Below are 24,244 nucleotides of genomic sequence, written 5' to 3' on the forward strand. Positions count from 1 at the left end.
GCACCTCATGGAAAATCAAGTCTTCATAGTCTCACATAGGAAAAGTGAGGGGGAATGAAGGAGGACAAGGGTAGAAGTTGAATTAGTTTTAGAGTACATTTAGTTAAACAGATTTGAATTTTGCCTTTAATAATATCTTTAGATTATATCTTCTCTCAACACTACATTTTCCTCATCAACAAAAGGAGGATGATAATGTTTCCTTTGCTAAGTTGTTGGAGGGTGTAGGTGTGTGTTGTATAGAGGATCTGAGAAAATGATTCCTCTACTTCCCAATTCTGCAGGCTTGGCTTAGGTCACCTTCTGAACCTTGGTGATCCTAGGGATTCGTAGATATTTCAAAAGAAAGGACACCTTAAATAACAGCCAGCAATGACCTTGAGTCGGGAAATAAGGAATAAGTATCTGGGGCCCAAAGAGGAAGTAGCAGGTGGCTTTGTACGGCTGTGTGTGCCTATGCGGGAATGGAATGTAGGCTTGTCAAGTGCAGTTTAGTGATGTCAACTGAACTTTAAGGAGCAGGAACAAGTCCCCAAGTAAGAACAGTTCTTCTTTTAGATCCCACCACCTGCTGAGGAGCAAAACACTTCAAGCTTCCAAGTGCACATCCAGTTCCAGAGGCCCTGTGACCCTGGACAGACCAGGGGAGGTAGCCACCATGCTTCGGACATTCATTCTCCTGCTCTTTTGCATTCGTGAGTATAACAAAGGGGTGACAGTGAAGTCACTCTATCAGAGTGGGCTCCTTGGGAGGAAGGGGAGGGTAGTTAAGGTTGAAGGGCAAGGAGGGAGGAGGGGGACTCCCTTCACCATAAGCTCTCTTTTCAGGGCTGAGTCTGAGCATGACCTACACAGGTAAGTGAATTCTGCCCCTTCACATATCTTCCTTCCTGAATGATCCAATACACTGTCCTGCCTACATGACCTGAAATATAACCACCTTGAGTTCCCAGCCACAGACTAGGGTGCTTCTCCTTTCATGACTTAGTTTTCCAGGAAGAGTGGTGAGATTTATCTCAGATGGAGGAGCTAAATTTGCACATTAGTTTCCAGCTCATTTATCATTCAGATTCCTAAATAAATGTTTTGGGGTCCCTCTCCCATACCCCACATGAGTAGACACTCATCTCCCTTCGGGAAGGCAAAAGGAAAGCTCTGGCTGAGGGCTGATTTAAAGTACCTCGTGGGGGTATGGTGGGAGGGAGAGGGCTGGACTGCTCATATCTTTGTGATCTTTGGGAATGACAGCAATGGAATCCCAACCGGAGCTGTGGATCGAGTCCAACTATCCCCAGGCCCCTTGGGAGAACATCACCCTTTGGTGCAGAAGCCCCTCTCGGACATCAAGCAAGTTCCTGCTGCTGAAGGATACCACACAGATGACCTGGATCCGTCCTTCCCACAAGACCTTCCAAGTGTCATTCTTCTTAGGTGCCCTCACTGAGTCCAATACAGGTCTTTACAGATGCTGCTATTGGAAGGAGACAACCTGGTCAAAGCCGAGTAAAGTGCTAGAATTAGAGGCACCAGGTAAGAAGACAGAGATACAGATAACGTGAGAATATGCCCCAGCTCTTGTCTCAAAGTTGCCTTCCCAAGGCAGAGTTGTTTCATTCATTCATTCTTGCATGTATGTATTCTACACTTAAGAAGTATGTGTTCTTTTTGTATTAGGATTGCACAGTGAGGATATAGATTCTGAAACAGAAGCATGAGAAGTAGGATGACAAATGAGAATCATACAGGGAAGCCATTTCAAGCAGAGCTCTCCACTGCTGCAATCTGGGCAGCATTGTTCTAATTCAAACTAATTCCAGTTCATCTTTTCCTTCCAGGCCAGCTGCCCAAGCCCATCTTCTGGATCCAGGCTGAAACCCCTCCTCTTCCTGGATGTAGTGTTAACATCCTCTGCCATGGCTGGTTGCAAGATTTGGTGTTCATGCTGTTCAAGGAGGGATATTCAGAGCCACTGGATTACCAAGTCCCAACTGGAACAATGGCCATATTCTCCATTGACAACATGGCACCTGAGAATGAAGGGGTTTATATCTGCCGCACTCACATCCAGATGCTCCCTACACTGTGGTCAGAGCCCAGCAACCCACTGAAGCTGGTTGTAGCAGGTGGGTGTGGCCATGGCTGCTGGCATCTGACAATTATTATCCCTGGGATCATGGCTCGTTGAGCTAGGGTTTTGTGTTTTGTGCTTTGCTTTCCTCAGCCAGGTCTTAGGCCCTGAATGTAAATTAGAATCACACATGCCTCAAGGCAAATATATGGGAGCTAAGCATTTGGTTAGTGAGTAAGCCCAGGCAACTGTCTGGCGCTTTATCTCATTGTAACGTTGTTGTTCTTAAGTTGTTGGATATCACTCATTCATTTGTTCAATAAATATTTATTGAGCACCTAATATGTGCCAGGCACTGCCATTGCAATCTTCAACTGATTTTGGATTTTTTAAATGTATTTTACTTATGATTATTATTTTGAGGTGTGGGGTTGATATTTTGTGCAGGTGATGAAAAGCAAAAATAACCACTACAAACAAACAAAAACCAATAACAAAGAAAGTAACAGGTCGCAGTTTTCAAATGGCTTGATAAACTACTTGGGTAGAGCCAGAAAACACAGCACCAAGCTGTAAACACAGAAAAACGTCTCTCCTCCCCAATATTCAAATGCCAGACACATACTCCAACCTCAGCGCTCCCCCGCCATGGCCTGGATGTTTCTAAATGGCATTATCCAGACTTACAACAGTCCTTCCATCAAGCTCAAAAAACTGTGGTGCTACAGAAAGTAACCCCAGTTTTTAGTTCTCCCTCTGACACTGCCTCTCTGTATGAGCTTTAGCAAGTACTTGACTTCTCTACATTTTGGGTTCCTCCTCACACAGGATAACAATATCTATCCAACCTATTGTATAATGTCTCTCTGTGCCTCAGTTTCCTGATGTGCAAAATGGGTCTAAGAATAATGCCTACCTCACAGGGTTGTTGTGAGGATTTTTCTAAGTATCATATATGTACAGTGCCTGGCATATAAGTTCTCGATAAATGGCAGATACTAATTTGTTAGTGTAGCTTTTTGTTGAGGATTAAAGAAAAAAGGACTGCCTGTTGGACTTGCGTGTATGGATGCTTATTGCACACATACCCTTCCAGCATAGATTTCACCAACACACACTTCTGTAGTTATCCGATCTCCAGTATTCTCCTCTAGTTCATAAGTTTCTGCTGGAAGAGACTGTCTTTCTTACCCTTACCCCTAGACCTATGTGATGTCTGGTGAATCCTACATGCTTCACAGTGGATGGGTGGCTATTCCTGAGTTTGGAATAGGGGTAAGAAGGAACCATATGTGGGTGAAGGTTGACCTCATTTTTAGAGTACACTCATCTTAGAGGAGCAATCTAGAAAAATGAAGATGGGATCTTATTAACAGACATTTCACTGGCTTAATGACTTGTTAGCCAAGCCCTTCTTATTGGCCTCCAAGTTCATGATGGAAATAGGGTTTTAAGTGAGATGAATGCATTCAAATGCTCTCCTTTAATATTGCAATGCTTCCAAGATGGAATCAAACTTATTCATAGAGGTTTAGTTTTTCAGGCTGATAAAAACTTACATCTGTCCTTCCTGAAAATACTGGAAATTATGAGTGTAGATATTCCACTTAGACACACACTTACACTTGGCTAGATCTCAGTCCAGGGAGAGGGAAGTAACATAAATGAACCTATCCTTGATTACTTGCTAGAGAAGGCAGAAATCCAAGAAAGAATGAGGGAGAAAAGGGTAATTTTCAACTACTATTCTTTGTCCAAAGAACAAAGAAAATTTAAAAAATAGAACAGAGAGCAATCATCTTACCTCTAACTTCAGGATTTTTTCCCTTTCTAGGACTCTACCCTAAACCAACTCTCACAGCCTATCCTGGGCCCATGATGGCACCTGGAGAAAGCCTGAGTCTCCGGTGCCAAGGGCCAATCTATGGAATGACTTTTGCTTTAATGAGAGTTGAAGACTTGGAGAGTTCCTTTTACCACAAGAAATCAATAAAAAATGAGGCCTTTTTCTTCTTCCAGTCTCTGAAGATCAGTGATACTGGACATTACCTCTGTTTTTACTATGATGGCTCATACAGAGGTTCACTCCTTAGTGATGTCCTGAAAATCTGGGTAACCGGTAAGAGAGGGGTATGACATGGAATATATTTTAGAGGGTAAGGATAGCAAACTCCCTTTGGGTCTCCCTGGGGAATCTTATCATGTAGCCTGAGCTAAGAATGGAGTTTGTACCTTGGGGGGGGGGATTAGGGAGGGGCTCATGGAGGGATTCACCAAAGTAGGCTGGAGGAGGTAGAGGGAAAGAACGCTAACTAGTAGGAGGGGAAAGTCGGACCATATTTTGGGTCTCGTCCTAGATACTTTTCCCAAGACCTGGCTACTTGCTCGGCCTAGTCCTGTGGTCCAAATGGGTCAGAACGTGAGCCTGCGGTGCCGAGGACCAGTGGATGGAGTGGGGCTAGCTCTCTACAAGAAAGGAGAAGACAAACCACTTCAATTTTTGGATGCCTCCAGTATCAGTGACAGCAAATCATTCTTCCTCAGTAATGTGACCTACAATGATGCTGGCGTCTATAGCTGCCACTATTTCCTCACCTGGAAGACCTCTATTAAGATGGCAACACACAACACTGTGGATCTTACGGTTGTAGGCAAGTACTAAAACTATTCTTATCATAATCCTATTTGTTTTTCATCATTACAGTATTCTAAGAAGAAGCTAGTAACCCTTAGTACTCTTTAGGGTAAAGCACTAGGAGAGTGTTATAGAACTTTCTCCAAATCCTTTGGAGAACATGTTTCTCAGGGTTGTTCCTCAAGCCCTAGCTCTAAGCATGGCTCAGCCCTGCTGTGGCTTGTAGGAAAATTCTTCTCCTCCAGGAGCTTATGAATTTGTGGTCTTACCAGTTGAAATTAGGATTTAGAAATCTGAAGAGCCGCATGGAGAGAGCAAAGGAGTGTAATGGATCGCCAGCCTTGGAGTGAAAAGCAAGTGAAGACCAAATGGAGAGCTCAGAAACATTTGGTGGAGGAGAGAGTACTGGATGCAAGGTCATTTCTTAGTCTGATCTCTGGATTGGTTTCAGATAAACCCCCCAAACCTTTCCTGTCAGCTTGGCCCAGCACTGTGTTCAAGCTAGGAAAGACCATCACCATTCAATGCCGAGTAGCTCATCCAGTACTTGAATTTTCTCTGGAATGGGAAGAACGGGGAACATTCCAAAAATTCTCAGTGGATGGAGATTTCATCGTCACTAATACTGAAGGGAAAGGAACAGGGACCTACAGTTGCAGCTACCGTGTTGAGGCACACCCTAATATCTGGGCACATCGCAGTGAGCCTCTGAAGCTATTGGGGCCAACAGGTAAGGTGCTAACCCCTCACAAGAATGTGATATGGTTATCCCGTGATCTGGAGGTCCCAAAGCTGTGCCCAGAAAGATATGGGAGGGGGATTTAGGAGCTGGGAAATTAGGACCCTTGGTTTTGGGAGCTCTCCCCCTGGGGTGATCAGACAATCACCTTATAACAGTAAGCACAATCCTGTCAGGACTCCCATGCTCCAGAAAAAGGAAGGTCACTTCCACCTCCCCTTCCCAATAGAAGCCATCTCAGCAACTAGCTTCTTAGCCCATAAATGTACTCACCTGCCCTGTCCCCCATCCGGCCCCCTGTTTCTGGTCTTCTCTGGCCACAGGATTGCTCAACTGGAATTATGTTCTGAATGAAGCCATCAGGATGTCCCTAATCATGCAGTTCGTTTCCTTGCTGGTGATAGTGCTGTGGATAAGGTGGAGGTGTCGGAGACTCAGAATCAGGTAACTGTCTCATTCCAGCTCCCTCTTTCTCCAGCTAACTGAGTCTGTGCTTTAAGTCTCAGGAATGGGTCACTCTCTGGTTGAGACAAGCTATGGGGGTAACACCCTATGTATTCCCCTCACCCCTCTAGGCTTACAAACAAGATATTTTCAATGCAGATATCTCTCTTTTTACCTCACAGAAGGGTCATCACCCAAGCCAGAGGGTGGAGAAATGCGTAATTCCCAGAGGCTACAGAAGTAATCAGAAGCACGTTGACTGACCCTACCCCTCCAAGAGTGCTAACACCTTTCCCCTTTCCTCCATATCACCCTATCCCTCAGGCTTGATTGCTGTCCCCTCCCCTCCCCACTAACTGCTCTGTATTTGTTCTCCTGTAAGAAGCTGTGCTATGCTGTTTCTAACGTCTTTATCCAACTCCCATCACAACTTTTTGCCCTTACCTCCAGCTCAAGAGCTAGAGAGCTTTGTGGTTCAGCCTAATTGCTTTAGAAACCTGTCTCCCTGCCACTCTGGCGTTCAACCTCCTGTGCAGATCATCCTGGGAATAGAGTCTTATCCTGATGAGGCAATGGATGGAACCAAGAATCAGACGGTTTCCTCTGACTCAGAAAATGACAAACCAAACAGACCCTCCTGCCATTTCCTTTGATCTTTTGGTGTGCTCTGGGTTATCCACGTTTCTCCCTGATCCTCCTGGTTTGTCTTAGGCTATTCCACTTAGGAAGGACAAGAAAAATGACAGCTCCTAACCTAATGGAAGCCTCATGTCCTGAATGCTTTGCCTACTTTCCCCACCCCTTGCTTCTGGCTGTGCTCTTCTGCCACCTTTGTGTGTTTCCGAATATTCAATACACAATGGATGATGACTATGATGATGTGTGTCTGTGTTTTCCACTGGGGTCTGAGGGACAGAATGCTTGGGGGGAGGGCACCTAAGGCTTCTAAAACAATACACCTCACCCTTTTTTCAAAAAGTTTCAATGGGGTCCAAGTTCAGTTTGTTTCAGATTTTGTGTTGTGTCCCATAAGTATTAGAGTAACTTCCAAAGCAGGGTTTAGAAAAAAGTGTAGTAACACATGGCCCAGCCCAGCTGGGGGGGCGGGGGGTGGTGTTCAGAGAGAGAAAGAGAAAGTGAGACAGAGAGAGGAAGGCAGATCTTTGAGAAAGCAACTTAAAAAGCATGTTTTCCTGACAAGTGGGGACAATGGTATAGGATCCGTGTTTTCTAACCAAAAACTGTGAAGTGGATTTTAGACCTTAAATATGTTATTGAGTTTGTCTTCTACACATGCATTACTAAAGAATCATTTATCAGTAGCATCTAATTCCATAGGAACCATACCCCAAAGCTGCTGCACATTTGTAGTCATAATCTGGGTCAGGGGAGGGGAAATCCCACTCCGACAAGCTTAGTTTAGCATTGACAGTCTTCTGGTAGTTCATCATGGCTGCCTAGGCAACACTTCCATAACAAAGGCAGGTTAGGCAGGTCGGTCTGAGGACCCACACTGCCAAAATAACAACTGCTTCCAAACTTAATCTTGATGAAGGAGAAATACTCCACACTCACACCCACCACTCAGAGCTGCCTATCACACTGAGTTCCAGGAGTTCTAAGAGCTACAGATATCCAAGCGTTTTCACATTTGACATCTCACTTCCAGCAACAGCCTAATCAGGAGCCATGGGAAACTGACATATGATATAGGCTGGGGGAATGGGAGGGGTCATGAAAGAGCAAGAAGTTTCTAGGTGGCTAGGTCCTCAAAAGGAAAAGTCATCGATGTCAGAAAAGATTAGATCCCATTATCCTGGCTATACCCAATCCTGATTGGGTAGTGAGCAAGCCAATGACATAAATTGCCGCCCCCTTCTCTCCACCCTCCCCTTAATCCCAGCAACTTCTCTTCTCTCTTTTCTGGTCTTGCTAGAGAAGCCTGGTTGCTGGGAACAGCTCAAGAGGTCACCATGCTCTTCATAGTCACGGCCATTCTCTGCTGTGGTGAGTACAAGAGGGTTCGAGAAGGGACCTGGGCAGAAGGCTGGGGTAGAGGCCTGTCGAGGACGGGGCAGAGCACTGGCAGCATTTTCTTTTGCAGGACTGTGCAGTGGTGTCTCGACAGAAGAGACTGGTGAGTTTTTCCTGTTCCAGCCTGGGACATTCCTCTCTGGAGATCTGAAATAACTAGAGTGACAGTGAGAGTGACTGGTTGAGAGGAAAGGACAGCCAGGAAGGGGCACTTGCTAAAACTGTTGGCAAAATTCAGCTTCCAACTCTACGTTTTTGCCTGCAACCCGCCCCCTCCAAAAAAAAAGGGGGGGTTGCACTTTCTCTCTCTCTCTCTCTCTCTCTCAGCTCAAACATCTGCTTCTCTCTTGCCCCAGTACCTGAGAAAAGGAAGCAAGGAAGGAAAGGGGTATTTGAATTGAAAGGGACAGTGTTTTTTTTTTGGGGGGGGGAGTGGGCTGGGGGGGAGAGACTCAAGAGAAAGGAAAGAAGGGAGAGCTCAGAGAATGACTTCATGAACCTTGCTGTTTCTAGAAATAATCACACCAACCCCCAAGCCTGAGCTGTGGGCAGAAACGAACTTCCCTCTGGCCCCGTGGAAGAACTTAACCCTCTGGTGCAGAAGCCCTTCTGGCTCTACTAAGGAGTTTGTGTTGCTGAAGGACGGGACGGGTTGGATCGCAACTCGTCCTGCCTCTGAGCAGGTCCGAGCTGCCTTCCCACTTGGCGCCCTGACCCAGAGCCACACCGGGAGTTACCACTGCCATTCATGGGAGGAGATGGCTGTGTCTGAGCCCAGTGAAGCACTTGAGCTGGTGGGGAGAGGTAAGAAACGGCAGAGGACAGAGGGTCCTGTCTGGGGTGCTCTGCTGTTCCTCTGGGACTCCAAAATGCTGGGAGTCCAGAGGGGCGCAGGGCTGGGGGAGGGGTGGCAGGGAGAGCAGACTTCACAGTCAGGATAGATTTATTTTTTTCTTCTTTTCCTGACGAAGTCACTCTGAGTGTCCCATCTGGGCACTTCTAAACTTTTAATTCCTTGGCAACTTCATGAATTTGATTTTGCAGACATCCTCCCCAAACCTGTTATTTCGGCTCCCCCGCCAGTGCTGGGTCAGGAACTGCAAATCCGGTGCAAAGGATGGCTGGCAGGCATGGAGTTCGCTCTGTACAAGGAGGGAGAGCAGGAACCTGTCCAGCAACTTGGTGCCGTTGGGAGAGAAGCCTACTTTACTATCCAAAGAATGGAGGATAAAGACGAAGGCAATTACAGCTGCCGCACGCACACTGAAAAGAGCCCCGTCAAGTGGTCTGAGCCCAGTGAGCCCCTGGAGCTGGTCATAAAAGGTAGAGCTTAAAAGAGGGTGTGTGGGAGGAGGGGAAGGCAAAGCCCCTGTCAAACACTCCTCTCCTGTCCACAAACTTTGCTGCTGGTCCTAGGAGCCTGTGTCCAATCTTAGAGCCAGGCAGGCGTGGCGCTGGGAGTGCCAGGCAGGGCCTCTGGCTGCACGATATTAATAGCCATAATCGTTATTAATAGCTTGGGTTTGTAGAGGGTGATTTAATTTTTCTAGTTGTTTTCCCATCAATTATCTCACTTAACTATAGAGCCCATCTTAAAGGGAGGTAGAGCAGGTACCATTTCCTGTTCTAATCCAAATGGGCAAATAGGTTTACAGGATCAGCAGAGAGAGCCCCAGTGACAGTTCACCCTTTCATTGCATCCGCTTTGTGTCCCAGTGACAGAATTCACCCAGAGGCAATGAGGGAGGAGGGTGAGAAGTCCTCCTGCAAGATTTCTGAAAGTGCCTGCTACTAGTCCTGTCCTAGAACCAAACATTTGCCCCATTTGGCTGCTTTGTTTTCTTAATTTGGCTTTCTGCTATTGTTGTTTTCCTCCCTTTCTAGAAATGTACCCAAAGCCCTTCTTCAAGACACAGGCCAGCCCTGTGGTCATGCCTGGTGCCCGAGTGACTTTCAACTGCTCCACCCCCCAGCAACACATGAGCTTTATTCTGTACAAAGATGGCAATGAAATAGCATCCAGTGACCAGTCTTGGACATATCCAGGCACAAGTGCAATTCACTTTCTGATCCTTTCAGTGGGCTTTGCTGATGGAGGAAACTACAGCTGCCGTTATTATGGCTTTGATATCTGGTCTCAGCCCAGCGACACTGTGGAGCTTGTAGTAACAGGTTAGGAAGGGGGACATCCTGGTGGAGGTGGTATGGACTCTGAAAGGGCTAGGAAATGCTCATTTTAAAGTGCTTAGGACAGTGTCTGGCACATGGTGAACAGCCCATGTGGGACAGCTGCTCATATTATTACAGAAGCAGGGGACAAAGATGTGGGGGAGGGAAGGAATTCATTTCCAGGAAAAGAATTGAGGCAGATCGGGGTGTCCAATCCAAGAGCCAAGTTCAAGTTGCTCTGTTTCTGAAATCTTTCTACCTTGGCCTTGAGCTTTAGGGTCAATGTCCACTCTTTCTTTAGACAGACTGTCAGAGATTGGTGGGTTGGATGGACCTCAGAGAACAGGAGAAAACCTTGAAACGTCAGCTACATGTTAGGCAGCCATTACAAATGGCAGTTTTTCAAAGGCTATTTAACGTCATAGGGAAGTGTTTATAATATAAAGTTAAGTGAAACATATTAGACTGTCCAACTGGGAGGACAATAGGGTCTTAATTATATAAATAGTTATAGCTACAAGAGCAAGCAAGAACAAAATATAGGGGAAATATAAATATATAAAAATACTTTTCTTTGGGTTAGTACCATTGTGTTTTCTTGGGGATTTTTACTCGATTTTTTTTTCAAATTTTCTACAATGAAATATATTGTTTCTTATAATCATATTATAAGGAAACGTTATTATTAGGAAAGTTACTTGCAGAGTGTTGGGGGAGTATCTTCTCTTACATTGTGATCTCTTATCATTTCAGAATACTACCCCAAACCCACTCTCCTGGCACAGCCGGGTCCTGTGGTGCTTCCTGGGACAAAAGTGACCCTGCATTGTCAGGGGCTTTTCCAGGGCATGAGGTTTGCTCTGCTACGCGAAGGAACTCAAATGCCCTTACAACTCCAGAGTGCCTCTGAGGACTCAGTTGACTTCCTCCTTTACTCAGTTGAAGCTGAGAACTATGGGAATTACAGCTGTATCTATTATGAGACAACCATGTCAAACAGAGGCTCGTCTCTCAGTACGCCCCTAATGATCTGGGTGACTGGTAAGAGCAACTAAGTCTGGGATAAGGAAATGGAGCAAGAGCTAAGGGGTGGTGGTAGTAATTACTCTTAGAAGATTAAGCTAAACCATGGGGAAGAATCATTATGTCTAGAAAAAAAAGAGTTGATCTGGAAAATGACAAGTTTCCATAGTCACCATTATCCATATTTGTTCTCTTTCCAGACACATTCCCCAAACCATGGCTGTTTGCTGAGCCCAGTTCTGTGGTCCATATGGGACAGAATGTTACTCTCTGGTGCCAAGGGCCAGTACATGGCGTAGGGTACATTTTATACAAACAAGGAGAAAATACTTCAATGCAGCTCTGGGGCTCAACCAGTACTGAGGGAGCGTTCCCCATCACCAATATTTCTGGTGCTAGCATAGGGAGTTATAGCTGCTGCTACCACCCTGACTGGACCAGCCCTATCAAGATTCAGCTTAGCAACACCTTGGAACTCATCGTTACAGGTAAGAGATTGATACTCTGAAGTGGACATGGGAGTGAGAAAAGGAGGGAATAGAATGGCTTGTTAGCTATAGCTTTTACATAGCTCACAGGGGCAAGCCATTGTCTTTCTTCTTATGGATCAATGGCTCCATGAGTGATGCACGGAAGATTGCCCTCTTCTCACTGACCAGGTGTTAATTTTTTCCAGGCTTACTCCCGAAGCCCAGCTTATTAGCCCAACCTGCTCCCATGGTGGCCCCTGGAGAAAATATGACTCTTCAATGCCAAGGAGAAATGCCAGATTCCACATTTGTCCTATTGAAGCAGGGGACTCACCAGCCAATAGAACACCAGAGGCCTAATGGGTATAGGGCTGACTTCTGGATGCCAGTGGTGAGGAGTGAAGATTCTGGCATCTACAGCTGTGTTTATTATTTGGACTCTGCTCCTTTTGCAGCTTCCAATCACAGTGACACCTTGGAGATATGGGTGACTGGTAAGAGGTCCTGGGCACTTCAATATGCATGTAGATTTGGGTAACGTTTTAGCAGTTAATAGTAAGGAGGTAGAGGGCTAGGTTTAAAGCCATTTGGTTTAACTGTTTCTTTCTGGTTACAGACAAGCCCCCCAAACCCTCTCTGTCGGCTTGGCCCAGCACCATGTTCAAACTTGGGAAGGACATCACCCTTCAGTGCCGAGGACCCTTGCCTGGTGTGGAATTTGTATTAGAACATGAGGGAGAAGAAGCGCCTCAGCAGTTCTCAGAGGATGGGGATTTTGTCATCAACAATGTAGAAGGAAAAGGCATTGGAAACTATAGCTGCAGCTACCGTCTCCAGGCCTACCCTGATATCTGGTCAGAGCCTAGTGATCCCCTGGAGCTGGTAGGGGCAGCAGGTGAGTAGATAAAAACTCCATGAAGGGTGCTGGCTTAATATATCTGGGACCCCAGAGATGGCTCCCATGTGCCCCCGAGGAGACCACTGTGACTGGGATGAGATCAAGAGGAACAGTGACACACTAACCTTGGATTCTGCTCTTTCATATACCACAGGGCCTGCTGCTCAAGAGTGTACTGTGGGCAACATTGTCCGAAGCAGCCTGATTGTAGTGGTTGTGGTAGCCTTGGGGGTGGTGCTAGCCATAGAGTGGAAGAAGTGGCCTCGACTTCGAACCAGGTAAATGTTCATCTCATCCTCCTGAAAATCAAGGGCTATTAGGAAAACAATGGTACACATCCTCCTCTAGCCTCTGAACTCCACCATGCAATCTGTTTTCATGTTGATGAACCTGGATTTCTTTTTACACAGGGACTCTGACACAGATGGAAGGGACCAGACCATCGTCCTTGAAGAGTGTAACCAAGAAGGAGAAATGGGCACCACTACCAACTCTCCCTCCTCAACCTCTCAGGGAATTGCAATGGAGCTGTCAGTCCCAGTATAATAAGCTGCTTTACAAAAAGCTTTCCTCTTCTGCCTTTGCCCTCAGAGACCTGGGATTCTGACTGCTTGCCCTGAGAATTAGCTCTATCTACTGCTTCTTGGCTTCTAACCACCTGAGTTGTGTCAATGGGATTCTGAGAGTCACACGCTCTACTAGGATAGATGTTTCCTGGAGCGAGGTTCCTCACCCCTATAACTCCTCACAGTGCTGATTTACTGGTGCATGAAATTCTATTAAAATGTATTCTTCTGAATAAAGAGACTATTCACTATTTAAATGCAAAAGTGATGGCAGTGGTCTTCTATCAGTCTACTAAGCCTACTTACAACTTAACAGTGCTGGTGTTTTGAAGCTGACCTTCGTGGTCAAAGATGAAGATACAAAGCTACTACTATAACAACCAAGTTTAAGGATGGGGTGAGAGAGGAAGGAGGGTTCCACAACAGCTCTTTGCTATTTGGCTTGTGATAAGGTCACTGAATAGAGAAGTATTTTTATCCTCTTTCCATTTTATTATGGAGTCAATGAAGGAATATTGATAATTTTCTGTTCAAATTGAGCCTGAAGAGAACAAATGTTGAAGTTACATTTTTTTTCCTTCACCATGTTACTTTTAGATTCATTGTACAGCAAGAAACCCTCAGAATTTTGATACATGGAAAGTATGTTTTCTATCCCTTAGGAGCAATCAAAGTAGATAAATTAATTCAGTCCTAAATATGAATGGTTGATAACAGTCGATTGTTTGCTCTTTGCTGAAAGACAGCCTCATTTTCCCAAACTTAAGGGCGTCAAATGATGGGATCACAGAGTGAGTAAGCCAATGTGATTTGGAACATGGAACCTCCTAGTGTTCTCTTCCAGGATCCCAAATGGGAGTTGGCTCCTAGTCTCAGCCCAGGACCTTTTCCCATTAGTTAATATGCACTTTGCCCCCATGTGTGAGGATTCAGCATTTATTAAGGATGTTGAATTGGGGAGCGAGGCTTACTTAGCTCCTTAAACTTTGTTCAGGACCTCTTAAGAATTGGTCCATGGGTCCTAGAAGAGGTCATGATCCCTTAACTCATGATTCTGTCTTCCCAGAACTGTTTAACTCTAAGCAAACACTTCTATAGGATGCTATGTAAGAGTTCAGCCCACAGTGACTTATCTATCCCTGGCTACAATAAACTTTCAAAAGCAACTCCTATATTCGTGCATTTGGAAGCTTATTTACCCACTAAGTTAATGGGGAAAAATGCATCCCATTTCCTTTATCCTTACAAAATGAAACACTCTGGGTATTATAGGCTAATTTGTATTAAGCTCTTTGGAATGTAGAAGTACTAAGTTCCACTTTGATTTCCATTTGATGAGATTTTATTAGTCGCTTATACTGATTTCTTATAGCATTTCTAAAAATTGCATTTCAAAAGTGCTTTTACATTTGAATTTAGGCAAAGCTAATTGTTGCTTTGTGGTGCACACCACTCTCCCTTCAAACTCTGTATCCCTAACCAGCCATCAAGCTGTGCATTTTGAACACTGGAAGGAAGCCCATCATTGGTCCTTGGTTTTAGAATAAAAGTCCTTTCATCAGGTTGGATTTGGGTTTCTGATCTTTATATGTTTCAGAGTGTTTATTGTCAAGGCTAATGATAGATCATCAAAAATTAGCAAGTGATCACTTTATTGCTTTAGCTCTTAACCAAGAAGAAGGGAAATTGGACATCCCAGAGCCAAAGACAGAATTTAGAAAAGCATGCAAGTTAGAAAAGCAGGATGAAGAAAAGACAAACGGAAAAAGACTCTTGTGAAATGCAAACGTGAACAGGGGTCTTGTGTGTCAAAAAGGTTCAAACAGGCACTCATGTGTAATCAGAGAAAAACCTAATAAATAGACTTTTTGTGAGACAATTTGTGAAAACCAAATGGTAAAAAATATTGTGACACTGGACTGTTAGTTGGCTTTCTAAAAACACTTACATATACCATTTTTTTCACTTAGAGAACCAAGTTCTCCCTGTATTAAAAGGAAGAAAATAGTTGTCAATTAACAGTGAAATACTTAAAGACAAAGAATAGCCTTGGGATTTAATTTTCCTACTCACTGTCAGAGTTATGTCAATGAATTAAGGATCTATTTATAATTCAGAAGTCGTCACAAACTATCTCAATGAATTACATATCTATTTATAATGCAAACGTACCTTGTTGCTGACAATTCTCCACATGGCATGCTTTTTCAACCTGGTTGCCATGGGAATCAGTACCTTTACCCCTGGCTGGCCTCTAATCATCCACCCAGCATCAGGTAATTTCTGGAAAATGGAATCACAATTAGGGTGGAATGAACCTTTGACAAGGGAATTTGTGTCTGAGATTCTGGAAAAAAAAAAGTCAAAGACCTTATCCATGTTTCAGAAATGCAAATTGCCTCTAATTTTTAGGTTTATGCATCTTTGGCTCTAGAATCTCAGAGCTACAAAGATTCTCATGGTATTGTGATGTAATTCCCCATCTAGTACAGGATCCCCTCTATAGCCAAACTGACAAATACACAGCCTCTTCCTGTACATATCCAAGTATATAGAGCTTACCATTTCATGAAACAACTTGAGAATCTCAAATTGGAAATTGGTCTATTGATCGTATATCTGCCTGTGTGTATTTTCATCATGTTCATTGGATATAATTTGGGCTCAAATTGAAACACAGACTAAATCCACTCCTTACACATGAGAGTCCTACAAAATTTAGAAATGGGGTTTATCCTTCTTGATTCCGCTAAATCTCACTCAGTGGTGCTATGAGAATTCAGGCAATATTCACTTACAAATATATTCATGCTGTTAATGAGAAATTGTCTAGGTTCCAGAGATAATAGAGTTGATGTCTACCTCACACATTACCAGATTCAACCAGAACCGTACTTTTATACATCTTATATAACTGGTATCTTATGAACATTTATTGACTGGCTTGAATATGACAGACACTCTCATGGACACTGGAAACAGGAGTGAATGGAACCATCCCTGCCTTTCTACTGTAGGGAACAGATATGAATTATTTAGTAATCAGTGGTGAATTATTATTACTTAAAATGTGTAGTTGTTTAAGAAATTACCTATCATATTAATGAATAATAAAATATATGGAATATTATTATGTGGTGATAAATGCTATAATATAAAGCAGAGAAAGCATGTACATTTTATAGACAGATTATTGTAATTTTAAAAGGATAGATGACTGAAAAGATCTCTTTGAGGTGACATTTGAGTTATAATTTAAGAGACCTGAAGGAAGAGGCCATGTGAACATCTAGGTAATATGGGTCTTTGTCAGAAGGAGAAGCAAGTGCAAAAGCCCTGAGACAGGAGACTGACTAGCTGAGAATGGAGATTAATGTGATTGAGCAGAGTAAGCAAGGAAGAGAGAAGGCGATGAAGTCTGACAGGTAGTGGGATAAGAGCCAAGAAAGACCTTGTAGACCTTTGTAAGGACTAACTTACATGCTAAATGAAATAGGAAGCCACTGAAGATAGATTTAAATAAAGCCATCCAGCCAGCTTCGTGCAAGGTGCCAGGGTGGAAACAGATCTACAAGGAAGCTGTTGCAATGATCCCAGAAAGAGAAGTTGGCTTAAGCCAAGACAGTAGCAGAAGAGGCAATGAGAAATGGTTATTGATATAATTTGAGAAAAGAGCCAACAGGACTTGCTGACAGATTGAGCGTAGGGTGTGTTCTGTGACCAGTTCCATTAGAAGATACAACTGTTTTAAATGTTGCCTTGGTATTTGCCTCCCTGAACTATTTTCACCTCATCCCCAAGAAAGAGTTTTCCAATGCCTCTCAGTATCTAGGTTACCACTGTTGCATAGTTTGTCAGTGAGTTAGTTGGTCATTGTCCTTCCACAAATTCTTTATGCAGGATACAGGCCTATACATCTGCAATGATCTGATGTGCTCAGCGTACAGAAGACAGTGAGTGAAACAATTGCTTCCTCAAATCTCAGCTCACCATTTCTTTTGCTTTTAAGGTTTTGGAGGATTCCACTACAGTTTCTTTTTATTATTTGTTTAGTGCCTCATAATGATTTCAATCTTTAAAAAATTTTACATCAGGGCTGGGAATATGGCTTAGTGGCAAGAGTGCTTGCCTCATATACATGAAGCCCTAGGTTCAATTCCTCAGCACCACATATATAGAAAATGGCCAGAAGTGGCGCTGTAACTCAAGTGGCGGAGTGCTAGCCTTGAACAAAAAGAAGCCAGGGACAGTGCTCAGGCCCTGAGTTCAAGCCCCAGGACTGGCAAAAAAAAAAATTACATCAAAATTATCTTTAAGTAGTTTTACAAAGGAATTTCCCCTTAACAAAACAATTTATGAATACAATGCATCTTGATCAATGTAACTCTTTTCAACATTTTCACTTATCCATCCAAACCTACTCCTTTCCTCACTCTTCTTAATTATGTAGGACATACAACTCAGCAGTTCTATTTCTGCCATCCAAAATTTCATTAGTCCTTGGGCAAGCAGATCACACTGTTGACTCACAGTCAACTTATGGTCAACTAAAACCCACAGCTGTTTTGCATATAAGCTCTTGCCAACTCAATTCGTTCTTGTCCCTTACTCATTAGTACAATATATTATTTGGCAATTGCGTTTCAACTAAAATTTAAGACTCAACATTTGTTCCTGTTTTATAAGTCCTTGTTCACAAAAATCTATATTTTCATTTAGTGGGTCCCCTTTGATATGTCATACCTATAGACTCTATGATCATTTATTCTTAACAGCAACCCTATAATAACCCTCTTGCTATTATTCCTATTTTACACATGAGAAAAGAGAGGCTTTGAGCTCATAGCTGAGGACAAAGGTATAAGCAGAATTCAAATCTTTCTGCTTCCAAAGTCAGACTCTGCTACTAAACTTCAAGTAATACAGTACCTAGAACATGGTTATACACACCCAATTTAAATACACAACCGACTGCCTTTTTGTATGTTTATTGGTTTTCTTAAACAGCACTCATATACTACGATCTGTTCTAGTCCTTTGCATTTACTTAAAATTTTAATCCTTACAACAAATCTATGAAATAGGTACTATCTTCACTCACATTCCTTACAACAGAAGAAATGAAGACACAGAGAAGTTAAGCAAGCTAGTAGGTCATATGGCTTGCAAGTGTTAGGGACAGGGTTTGGACCCAGGCAGTCTGGCTCCAGAGTTTGTGTTTGTAACCACTAAGCTATGCCATCTCAGGTTTCTGTCAGATCCTGACCTTGCACTCTCAAGGGAAGGAGGGGCCTGGGCTGAATTCACTGTCCACTTGCCAATGCTAAACCCCCAGCCTTCCTGTAGGAATGCAGTCATTTATTCATCTTTTCCCATTTTCTTTCCATATCTACAGAAGCTTTAAGTTAATGAAGAAAGAGTACTTATGTTTGATCTCAAACTCACTTTTAACTCTTTCTTCCATCCCAGGAGTGTATGCCTCTCCTCTCTGTTGTAGATCAAATTCAACTTCCCTTCCTGTAGAGGTAAAAGGATTATATAGCTGAGGAAAAAGCTGTGACAATGTAGAGTCCTTATTCTGGGGCAGTCTCTAGAAAGAAAACTCAGTGAGTGGTAGCAGTAAGCTTAGAGAGAAAGACAGGGAAAAAAAAGATGCTCCCTGAAGCCCTTCCCCCCTGCCATCAATGGGCCTTTCGCCAGAACTATGATTTCATGTGGCAATGAACTCTATGGTATTCTGGCTTGAGTCATGTTTTCAGCTGGTTGTGGTAAGGATTTGTGGGGAACCTCAAGCCACAACATGTGTTATTGGCCTATCATGGATAACTTTTGTGGTAACATCCCTTGTAATTTCAGAAGGCCATCTTCAGTACTACATACAAAAGGTTCAAGAACAATCCACTTGAAATGATAGATTAGGAGAACATTCAGTAGGAGCCAGAAGTAATTTTGAACATGAGACAAATCCTATAAAAGTGGTAAGTGATGGGCAAGTTGTCCAAACTAGCCAATGTCTCTTTAATTTGCAGGATTATGTGTTCCATCTTGACCCCCAATTTGGGTTTGACCATATTTATCTAGACAGAGTGAAGGAATCATAGATTTAGATAATGCATGAACATTCTACAACATAAAATCTCTGTAACATAAAATCTGTATTTGAACTGTTCTAAGGGCACTTGTATGGAAGCTCACTATCTGTAAGGAATGGATGCCCCTTCAATTATCAGGTGCCTATAATGGTGAGGAAATTGTTAAATGTCTTGAAAGCTACTTCTTCCTACTTCTAGCTTCCTTCTCTATTGGTCCACAGAAAATGTGCAGCACGAAATTCTTCCTTGACTCTAATTTTCCAAGTAAAATGTCTTAATTTCTTCAAATTTAGTCACTAGAGTGAAACGATATTTTAGAGGTACTCTAATTTCAGAGCTATCACCTCCAATATGATGGACATTATACTTCCCTTAATTTAGCGGTGGCCTCAGTAGCATATTTGGCTACCAGATTACATTCATATTAAGTGAATTCACATGAATTTTTAGGTTAACTGGTAACTCCATACCTATCCAAGAAGTTTTAGTACATCATGGCTTCATTCTGAGTTTATGCAGTTAATTTTAGAGATGGTAGACAATTTCTAATTTGTATCAACTACATTAGGTAATAATTATATTTTTGTAGTTTTATATTTTTAGTTCAATTTCAGAAACTATTTGACTCATGGAAAAGTACCAAACCTTCTAACCTCAGTTTTCATGTGTATAAAGTAGGTATATTTTAATTTTGTAAATTATGAGGATCAAACAAAATGTGAAGATGCTTCAGAATTAGAAAAGTCTCATGTATAAAATGTGGTGATAACAATACATGCTATTGGTTTCTGTTGTACAATGTACACAAATATACTTCCATGCTTCCAAATTAGGTTAATATTATATCCACATCCAAATGTCTTCCTGGGTTAACAATAATTCATTAAGTTCATATTTTCTGCATATGACCATGCTATAAGTTAAACATTCACATATCCATACTCCTCTGTCTTGTCATCACAGAAGTGATTGTCAAGATCTCTGAAGCCCAGGTAAATGGTTTTTGCACCTTCTTCTTGTCAGCCAATCCAGAAGGAAATGAGCCTGGTCTGGCATGACTTCTTCCTAATGAACCCATGCTGCTTCCTAGTGATTAGTGAATGTCTTTCTAAGGACTCAGAAATCATCTTCTTAATATCCAGCCTAGAAGTTTGCTGGAGACCTACGTCAAACTCACCAGGCTACTAGCATTTGCAGACTGCTCTTGCTTTATTGGGAAAAGGAATTGCTTTATTTAATATTTTGTCACCTTTCTTCTTATCTACAACTCTTGAAGGCTACCAACAATCTATCCAAGCTTACAAGAAAAGCCAGAAAGAAACAGTGATAGCAGACAAGCTAGCTACCTTTCCTTTTTTCCTTTTTCTGAGGTGGAAGGTGTAATGTATGTTAGATGGAGACAGAATCTCTAACCTGCAATTGAAGTCATAGAGTATATGTGTCAGTTTTATAAAAACCCAGAATGCCAATTGGGCAAGATGGCTTACTATGCAAATGTGTTCTTTCCAAAGAAAGGTTTGATCTTTGATGTGCATGTAAATCAGCAAGGCGCTCCATTACAATGCAGGCTCACTTAATAGCTCTGGGACAGGGCCTAAACTTTTCTATTTCTTATAAGTTCCCTGGTAATATCTGTGCCATTGGTATACAGACCATACTTTGTGGAACAAGGTTTCATTAATTAATTAATTAATTTTATTTTTACTTTTCAAATGGCGGTACAAAAGGGTAACAGTTTAATATGCCCACTTATGTGTGCAGTGTCATAGTCACCCCTTCCATCATTCTCCCGCATCTCACCTACCTCTTCTGTAACCTATCACACCAAATTTCCCACTTCCTTTTCATGTAAGTACACTGAATAACTGCATTTATCCATCATTCCTTTTTTCATTCGTCTTTCCCCTCCCACTACCTCCTTCATTCAAACTATGTTTCAGCTTCCTGTTATCCATCCCGTTAAACTGTCAATTAGTCAAAGGATTTAAAACCTGGAATTTTATTTCTTTTTTACTTCATTCAACTCGATTGTGTATATATGCATGTGCCCCTGGCGGGGGGGGGGGGGGGACTTGCATTTTGTGTCTAAAATCCACAGATGAGAGGAAACACGTGTCCCTTATCTTTCTGAGCCTGGATTACCTGGGCATTTATCCAAAAGATTGCATGTCAAGATACAACAAAGGTATCTGCACACTCATGTTTACTGCATTACAATTTACAATGAGGCCACTAAAATGGATTTTTAAAAAATGAGTAGTGTTACCATCAAGTTTGGTGTTGTCACAATATTGGGATACCTGAAGGGTCTAGTCAGGGAGCCACCCTCACCACTTTTGGCTTCAAGTCAACCAGTGAGAACTGCTTTTTGCCTTTGGATGATCTATCAAGGGTCTGCAAGCTACGGACTGGTCACCCGTTCGTGTAAATAGTTTTATTGGAACATAAAAAAAGTTAACAAGTAAAAAATGCATAAGTGGTGCATACCACATATACATATATGCTAATACTTACATATGCATAAGTATATGCATATATGTATACGTATATATCATATATGTATATATTTATATGTATATATGTGTATATATACTTATATGTGTATATACATATATATGTCTATATACTTATACACATATAATGGAAGAATGATATGGTTTCATTTGCAGGGGAATGTATGAATCTGAAACAAGGTTTCAGAACCTTAGCTATACCTAGCAATCACTGAAGAACTTTTAAAAAATATATATACATCTCTCCTCCAGATTAAATGAATTACAGTATTAAGAGTTGCAATATGGGGTTTCAGTATTAGTCAAGCTTCTTGGATTATCTCCATGCTCAGAAGAGTTGAGGACACTCATCTAAAGCCATGTAGCTTTTCTTTTTCTTTGCTACTTTTTTCTCTTCAGGAGGGCTCAAAAGCCATTCCTTGGTTCATATAAGTGCTGAAAGGTACGTTCCCACCTATCTACTACAGGTCTATGCATAAATTCATTCCTTTTGGTAAAATACTGCTGACTAAGGATACTAGAATTATCAGTGGGCTTAAGAGACTATATCTCAATGTTGCTGATTTTTAGAGTTACTTTTGCTTTTGCTGCTTTTATCTTCTAAAATAATTGAAAGGCTAGAACAGTGACAGGCATGAGAGGTAGGTTAGTTTACAAGTACCTTTGTAGCAATAAAAACTCCCCTTTATCCCAGTGGGTCATTTTATATCACATCATCCTTGCACAATAATTTAGAAAGTGCTGTAGAAATAGCCAGGTTATAGATCACAGTAGTAATGAAGAAGACAGTTATCGACAGCAAGGGTTGAAATTGTATGGAGCTTAGCATTTCTTAGTTGAGCAATCCTGATAGAAATCCTCCCTGGCAGCTAAGCAAAGGGAGGCAGCATATCGATGTGCCGGTGTGGTGTGTGAAGGGCACCAAGTTGGCTGGCACCCCAGCTAGAGGCATACCAGAGGGAGAACAGCCAAATGAGGCCAAGCTCAAAGAGGAACAAAGAGCAGACTGGATGGCGGCAGTTGCCAAAAAAAAGTTCTAGGTAAGATTCCTCCTCAGCAGCAGTTCTTGCTGGCACCAGACCTGACAACCAGTTGGGGCAGCAGAAAAAAGAACCACTTTGAGACCTAGTAATCCGGTCACCATTATTGTGCTACTGACTGCTCTACAACACGACAGTTAACTTTCATGAATTGCCTCCCCTTCACACACCGGCCATACACACACAAAAGCATTTAAAGAGGAAGATCTCCTAAGGTGAATTTGTGGTTCCTAAAGTCTTTTCAGCACAGGTCCAGCAGAGGAATTGGCAGTGACTCATTCCTTTCCGGAGAACCTCATGAAGATAAAGGTGAAATGAGATTTCATTTCTCTCCTCTGAACGCTAGCTTGGACCTGCTCCTTGCCCCCTGCAAACCTACACAGTTCTTCCCAAACTAGTTCATTCTGTCATCCTAATAGGCAGAGAGAGAAAAAATAATGTTGCACATAACAATTATGTTTTGTTCTATTTGGGAGCCAGTACTGGGGTTTGAACTCAAGGCCTGGGCACTAACCTTCAGCTTTTTAACTCAAACCTGGTACTCTAACACTTGAGCTATGTCTCCGCTTTGGGCTTTTTGGTGATTAATTGGAAATAAGAGTTTCATGAACTTTTCTACCCAGGCTGACTTTGCACCTACATCCTCAGATCTCAGACTTTTCAGGAGCTAGAATTACAGGTATGAGACACTGGTGTTTGGCTCTTTTAGCTTTTTTTGTTTTTATGGGTTATATATTTTTGTTTTTTTTTAAGTTTTTTATTATAAAACTGATGTACAGAGAGGTTACAGTTTCACATGTTAGGCATTGGTTACATTTCTTGTACTGTTTGTTACCTTGTCCCTCATACCCCCCTCCCCCCTCCCTCTGTCCCCCCCTGAGGTGTTCAGTTCACTTACACCAAACAGTTTTGCAAGTATTGCTTTTGTGGTTGTTTCTCGTATTTTACCCTTTGTCTCTCAATTTTGGTATTTCCTTTGAATTTCCTAATTCTAATACCAGTACACACTGTTTCCCATACACTCAGATAAGATTACAGAGATAGTGTAGATACAATCACAAGAAGGTGATACACGAACATCATCAATAGTAGAAACTACAGATACACATGGGATGTTGAAAGTAGTTTCAACTCTGATATAACAATCATTTTCATAAAATGGAGTTCATTTCACTTAGCATCATCTTATGTGATCATAAGGGTATAGCTATTGGGCTCTTGTGATCCTCTGCTGTGACTTGCCTAAACCTGTGCTAATTAGTCCCAATAAGGGAGACCATAGAGTCCATGTTTCTTTGGGTCTGGCTCACTTCACTTAGTCTAATTTTTTCCAAGTCCTTCCATTTCCTTACAAATGGAACAATGTCATTCTTTCTGATAGAGGCATAAAATTCCATTGTGTATATGTACCACATTTTTCTGATCCATTCGTCTACGGAGGGGCATCTGGGTTGGTTCCAGATTCTCGCTATGACAAATTGCGCTGCAATGAACATTGTTGTGCTGGTGGCTTTACTAAAGACCTACAAAGAGACTTCTCTGATGAGGAAATG

The 24,244-nt window shown here is 42.3% G+C and overlaps 1 protein-coding gene across 1 annotated transcript; it reads left to right on the plus strand.

Annotated features, from left to right (window-relative positions):
- The first annotated feature begins 658 nt into the window (after positions 1 to 658).
- Positions 659 to 13,282, plus strand: Igsf1 (immunoglobulin superfamily member 1). Its single transcript, XM_048335927.1, has 18 exons — positions 659 to 717; positions 1,238 to 1,530; positions 1,836 to 2,123; positions 3,903 to 4,187; positions 4,426 to 4,719; positions 5,182 to 5,433; positions 5,766 to 5,886; positions 7,823 to 7,893; positions 7,991 to 8,023; positions 8,434 to 8,724; positions 8,965 to 9,243; positions 9,805 to 10,092; positions 10,843 to 11,130; positions 11,313 to 11,600; positions 11,789 to 12,076; positions 12,199 to 12,477; positions 12,635 to 12,758; positions 12,891 to 13,282. Exons 1-18 carry the CDS (start codon positions 659 to 661, stop codon positions 13,024 to 13,026), a joined length of 3,957 nt encoding a protein of 1,318 aa, XP_048191884.1. The 3' UTR covers positions 13,027 to 13,282.
- Positions 13,283 to 24,244: the final 10,962 nt, after the last annotated feature.

The sequence above is a fragment of the Perognathus longimembris genome, chromosome 28 (assembly GCF_023159225.1).
Source record: "Perognathus longimembris pacificus isolate PPM17 chromosome 28, ASM2315922v1, whole genome shotgun sequence".
Taxonomy (NCBI): Eukaryota; Metazoa; Chordata; class Mammalia; order Rodentia; family Heteromyidae; genus Perognathus; species Perognathus longimembris.

Coding starts and splice junctions, on each gene's coding strand:
- Igsf1 (XM_048335927.1), top strand. CDS start 659: ATGCTTCGGACATTCATTCTCCTGCTCTTTTGCATTCGTGAGTATAAC. Junction 12,077..12,198: donor CTTGGAGATATGGGTGACTG/GTAAGAGGTCCT, acceptor TTCTGGTTACAG/ACAAGCCCCCCAAACCCTCT. Junction 12,478..12,634: donor GGAGCTGGTAGGGGCAGCAG/GTGAGTAGATAA, acceptor CATATACCACAG/GGCCTGCTGCTCAAGAGTGT.